Source organism: Montipora capricornis, chromosome 8 (assembly GCF_036669925.1).
Source record: "Montipora capricornis isolate CH-2021 chromosome 8, ASM3666992v2, whole genome shotgun sequence".
Classification (NCBI taxonomy): Eukaryota; Metazoa; Cnidaria; class Anthozoa; order Scleractinia; family Acroporidae; genus Montipora; species Montipora capricornis.
Genome location: NC_090890.1, coordinates 11702151 through 11708341, shown reverse-complemented (window position 1 = coordinate 11708341; position 6191 = coordinate 11702151). Strand labels below are relative to the sequence as shown.

Here is a 6191-nt window from a genome sequence, read left to right as displayed (position 1 = left end):
CTTTTTTGACTGAAATTTGATTTAATATATAAAGGAGGCATGAAAGTGCGAAAGCATGTGGCTTTCTTTTGCAAACGCAAAGAAAAGTAATGATACTGACAGAGATAAGTGCAGCGTTTTTATTTGAATGAAATCCTTATTTCACACATCGAGACAAGAGCGGTTTTCAATTGAGTGTCGATGGTAATTAGCGAAATGCTGTGGTTTTGCATTACTTCAATAAATGATTGGTTCAAAGTTTTCGCACCACTTTTTCAACCAATCAGAAGTGAAACCGAAACCAAGCGTGGCTCGCGCGTGCACATTTTCCCGCGCTTTGTGTCGGCTATGTGTAATTAATTCGAGTTTTGATTTTTACTGGATTGTCTCCGTTCTTTTTTATTGGCCAAAGTAATTACTTTGGTTTTGGTTTTACGACACTCGATTGAAACTCGCTATAATGTGCCTTTACACCAACAAAATGGGCGCTTTCCATTTGAATGAACGGGACAGTTTCCCTCAATCAAAACGGAACGGGACGAAAGTGGTCCTTCTGCACGGCGTCGCATTTTCTTTGTCACAGCAACAAACATTTTCTTGGCCAAAAACCGCGCCTTAATTTATCAAGAAGGATGGCACTATTGGGAGGCAGCAGAGGGTACAGGATTTTCCGATCATTTCGGCAAAAACGAGAAAAGAGAAACACCTTTGAAGATATTCCTTTATTTCCGAAAACTTTCCAGTGGGAAAGTCTGTTCCATTTAATTTACCACCGGGGCAATCAGGTTTTACGTATAAAAGGAAAAGCGCCGCCCAATGTGGTAGATGAAACTGGGGTTACAAAATGATAGTTTACAAAACATTGTAAAACTGGATTCTACTCTTCCTTAGTAGTGGAAACGCACTAATATCTGTCGAATCAAAAACGGTATGCCGTACGGTAAAACGATGTTATCGCGTTTAAAACGTGTTTGAAAGCTGTTTAGTTAAACATGACCTCAGCTTGTCTTACAAATTTCATCTTAGTTAATGCTTGGAGATGGTTATGAAACTCGACAAGTTCCTTTGTTTCATGTTTTTTGTCCGTATTTTAACCTTGACTCTGCACAAAACACACCTTTTTTCGAGAAGATAACCAATCAAATCCTTCGATTTGTGGGGAATAAGTGAGGAACCCACACTGTCGCTTTTTTTTCAGATCATAATTCTCTCGGATCTTCTTGCGTACACAACAAGGTTAGGTCTATAACCGACTAGAACTACAATCAATTGTTCCCTTATCTCATGGACGCACCTTGATCACACGTAAGCTGATTGGCTATAAAGATCTTTCACGCAAAAGATAAACAAAGTTATTTATCGGAGCAGACAGAAAGTAACGCTCGATTTCCGGACAGATATCTCGCAATCATAACATCAACATTAGTTAAATCAATACTAATTATCTTGTTTCCGACACACTCCCCCCATGTGCTTTCCACGAGGAAGCACATGTAATCAGAGGAAACTTGATCACTTCATTTAAGTATAGTATAACAAAAGTAGTTTTTCTTTTTTTAAGTTTGAGTCACTCAATGCCTATATGCAACATCATAGTTCGATCTTGTTCTCTGGTTTTAAAGTTCTCCATCTTCAGCAACACCCTGAATACGCAAGGTAGCAGCCACAGCATCATCTCTCCTTGGACGGAAAACTGATGCTCCAGCATTAAGCTGTGGTGGCGCTGCAGCTCTTTCTGGCACTTTATCACAGGTTAATTCCAGTGGGTAAAGGTGTTGGATTGGTCTCTCCAAGAACGTTTTTCCCGCGCGTAACTTCACCGTTCGCACTTTTCCATCTCGTCCTTCAAACATCTCTTCCACAACACCAAGGGGCCATTTCCCACGATTTTTGTCTTCTGAACGGATAATGACGACATCTCCTACGTTCAGTGGCCTGGGTGTACCTGGGATGTTGTGGGTGTGTCGTTCTCTCAGTGCGGCCAAGTATTCCCGCGTCCAGCGCTTCCACAAGGCATCTTTGCAGGTCCTGAGGTACCTTTCCCGTTTTCGTAGATCATAATCTTCCTCTCTCCACGGCTGTCGCTCAGGCAGGCGTATAGATCTTTGGAATAGAAAGGAGGACGGGGTCAGTAGAGGGAGCTGGACGTCATCTTCCACATACGATAGGGGGCGGCGGTTTAAGTGAGTTTCCACATCGAGCACAACTTCGGACAGCTCTGACCAGGTCAGCATTCCTCCCCCAGTTACTTTGTAGAAAGCGCGTTTAGAAGGGCCCACCAGTCGCTCGAACTGGCCACCCCACCAGGGTGCTCGACTCAGGTTGAATCTCCAAGTAATCTTCTCTGATGCTAGGTAGTCTTGCATTTGCTCGTCTTTCTGGATTTCTTTCAACAGTTTTGCCGCTCCCACGAAAGTCCTTCCATTGTCTGAGAAAATCTTAGATGGTCGTCCTCTTAGAAGGTAGTGGTTTCTAGATTTGGTAGGATTTCTAGGTACAAAGCTCTCGTTAAACTGCAGGCATAAAGCACCAAATAGGCTTTCCCTTCTGCTCGCGAAGACTTGCAGTACTTAATGGGGCCGGCAAAATCAACACCCACTACTTCAAGAGGACTTGGTCCCTCTCTTCTCTCAGGTGGCAATAAACCTGGGGTGGAGCTGCGAGAGCAACTGCCTGAAAACGCTTGCACCCGTAGCACTGCCTGATGGCTTTCTTTGCAAGGCGTCTAAGGCGTGGGATCCAATGCTCCTCTCTGATTTTAGCCATAGTGAGCCCCACTCCCCCATGGAGTGTGGCTTTGTGGGCGTGTTGAACAAATTTCTCAGCAAAGGTCGTTGCGTCTGGTATGTAGATCGGATAGGGACCTGGTAGTCTTCCACGGCACTCTAGCAATCCGTCTTTGTTTCTCTGTAAGTTGAGCCTCAGTCGGTCTTCTTCCATGTTTGCAGTACCCTGGCTTTGGGCGCGCATCAACCAGAAGAGGGTTTGCTTTCCAATTTCTTCTGTTGTGAGAGGGCCCTTTGTTCTGTTTGCTCTCTTTGTTCTAGCATTTTGGGCGAACCGCATGATCCAGGCGCACACTCGTAAAGTCTTCCAGTATGAGCTTTTGGCAAGGAGTTCGTCGAGCTCATCGTCAGAATTCACGGCCAAGGCGAATGATTCCTTTGTGGTTTTCACCTCTTGGTTGGATTCCTTACTGGGTGCGGTGACAAGGTTTTCTGGCCATTTCCTAGGGTCACTAAGCCACTCTGGTCCACTCCACCATAGTTGGTTCTCTTTAGATACCAATCCACTACGGCTGGCAAGATCTGCAGGATTGTCTTCAGTTGGTACGTGCCGCCAGATAACCTCAACATGCTCTCTGATCTTCCGTACTCGGTTAGCCACAAACTGCTTGTAGTCCCCTCCACCTAATATCCAGTACAAGGCAACACTGCTGTCCAGCCAACAGTGTAGGGAAGTTACTGGGAAGCCTTGAAGTGCGTCTTGCACGTTACTCAAGAGGTTTACAGCCATGTGTCCCGAGACCAGCTCTCGTCGAGGTATAGTTAGGCCTTGCTTCGCTAGTCTTGCTTTCGCCGCGACAAGTCCTTGATTTAAAGTGCTTGGTTGTTTGACGACGGCGATTGATTCTTGGGCGCTGGTCAGTGCTCTGCGGCAGGAAACTTCATGTGGTAAAGAGCGCTCCCACTTCTGCCACAGTTGTTCTAAAGGCACAGATAACGGTGCATCCCAAGCGGATTTCTCTTCGCAGGCATTTCGGTAAAGCAGCTTTCCTTGTAAGGTGATTGGCGCGATCAGACCAAGGGGGTCATAGATTCTTGCTACTTTTCCAAGAATCCTTCGTTTAGTAGGTTGCGCAACTTCTTCTGGAATAGTGACTGCAATTTCCCCTGTTGATTTATTCCATTTTAAACCAAGCAGACCGCACTCTCTGGACTTTACTCCTAGTTGCTGTTTGGCATAGTTCAAGTCATCTTCATTCCCGGCGTCCTCTGAGATCTCTAATTTAGGGATGTTTGAGTGCCACTTGTGCAAATGAAAGGTGGCCCGGCGAAATATTTCGGTTGTTTTAGCTTTCTTTTCTTCGGTTTCTTGGACAGTTCCTCCGCCAGTAATGAGATCATCTACATAAAGTTCTCGTTCTATTTCCGCAACAGTATCAGGGTGATCAGCTCTACAAGTGTTTAAATGGTGCTGGATTACGCCGCCAAGCAGAAAAGGCGAGGGTCCCAAGCCAAATAGTGCTCTGGTGAACCTGTAGGTGCGAATACGTAAGGGATTCTTGCCGTCTAGCCAATGGAAACGCAGTGCGTCTCGGTTTCGCTCGCGGATACGCACTTGAAGAAATGCCTTGCGAATATCGCCGGCTAAGGCTACTGCATGAAACCTTCCTCTTAAGAGTACTTTCCACAGCTGATTCTGTAGGGGTGGTCCAACTTCTAGACAGTCGTTTAGGGAGGGAGCTGAGTCATAAGCTCTCGCTGAGGCATCGGATACAATCCGCGTCTTAGTAGTTTCGGCGCTCTCTCTTACGACGGCCTTGTGGGGATGTAGAACTTTCGTCCAGATGCTGGCATTTCTGCCTCTTCTATAACTCCTTCATGTAGCTGTTCTTGGATGATTGCATCATAGTCGTCAAGCCTCCCTGTTTTCTTCAGTCGCTGAACTAGGCTTCCGAGTCGCTTCAAGCTCTCTGACTTGTTAGAGGGCAAGGGAGGATGATCTCCTTTCCAGGGAAGGCCGGTCTCGTACCAGCCTTCAGGGCTGCGGCTGAGCTGTTCGATGAACTCTTCATACACCACGCTTTGATCTCCATTTGGTTTATCTTCGAGCCCTAGAACGTCCATGCGGCAGAGCTCTTCATAACTGGTTGAGGTCGTCTGGGCTAAGAACATGCTGTCAAGGTTTTGCTCTGTTCCTGGAGACATAATGGTCCACCCAAAGAGAGTGAACTCGACCACAGGCTCTCCAATGGATCCAGTACGCTGGGATGTAGACGTTTTAATCTTCGCGTAATCACTCGCGCCCAGAATAACATGAACCGGAAGTAGGCTCTTGGTGTCAGTGTCTTCTATGTCCACGCCTTTCAGATGACGGTATTTTCCGATCATTTCCCTGTAGTTCGGGTTTTCCACGCACAACAGTTCAGCCTGGTCTATCCTGTTTGCGCTGAGAGGGATGGTATAGTTTCATGGTATGGTATAGTGTCACTCACTTGAACGTTGTAGGTTTCGGTTCGCTTGGTAACGGTGCCCACAATAGTTTGTATTTGGCGTGTTAGAGTGCGTGACGGTACAAGATTTAATCGATCCAAGATGTATCCCGAGGCATAAGAGGCAGTTGCTCCGGTATCCAAAAGGGCTCTACAGGTCAGGCCATTCAATTTGACGAGCACAACGGGATGGCACACTTTCTCTCCTTCTTGGGTCGCAGTTAACGCCACCCCACTGCTGGTTGTTGTTTGGCGTCCAGCTGTTGTCGAACGATCGCAAATAGACGAGTGATGCCTTTGTTTACAGTGTACGCAAGATGTGCGGCTACGGCATTGTGATGCATTATGTTGTGTTCCCGTGCAGTTAAAACACAAGCGTTTGCTTTGTAGAATTCTTCAGCGCTCCGCTGGAGATGTCACGCTGTCACATTCCCAGGATCTGTGAGTCTCGCGATCGCAGTAAACACACACGCGTCGTGAGATTGGTCCGCGGTCTTGCGCGTAGAAACTATTATCGCGAGGAGTACGAGGAGGGCGCGGCGGTCGTGGAGGCCGAGAACGCGGATGTGAGGGCGGTGATGGAGAGATCTCGTGAACCGACTCATTCACTTTCATTGGATGGATAGCTTTCCATTCTTCTAACGATCGCATTAGCTCCGCGAATCCCCAGTCTTGCCATCCTGGTTTCCCATTCACGAGAACTGCTTTTATGCCCGGCAACTTGTCTAGAACCCCACGCACCATAGACAAACATCCAGAAAGTTTACCTAGAGTGTCTAGAGCTTGAACATTATAGTTCAAAGTTTGCCAAAACTTGTGGATTTCATTTGGTTTGCTTCCAGATATCACCGGCAATGCATTGATGTTATCGCACGATCTCGCTCGTTTTCCCGTAATTAGATTTCAAGATGTTCTTAGCGCGTTCGTAGCCTTCGGAGTTACAGGGCAAGCCATCAATTGTTTCACACACATTACTTTCCAATAATTCCTTTAGATG

The 6191-nt window shown here is 46.6% G+C and overlaps 1 protein-coding gene across 1 annotated transcript in view; it reads right to left on the bottom strand.

The window, feature by feature from the left end:
- Positions 1 to 1595: 1595 nt before the first annotated feature.
- The window catches only part of LOC138013669 (uncharacterized), a 5166-nt gene continuing 570 nt past the window's right edge, over positions 1596 to 6191 (bottom strand). The window contains exons 2-4 of the mRNA XM_068860756.1: positions 4516 to 5151; positions 2626 to 4237; positions 1596 to 2492 (exon numbers count right to left, since the gene is read on the bottom strand). Of these exons, the coding sequence (XP_068716857.1) occupies positions 1596 to 2492; positions 2626 to 4237; positions 4516 to 5151 (3145 nt within the window). The remainder of the gene's footprint in view (positions 2493 to 2625; positions 4238 to 4515; positions 5152 to 6191) is intronic.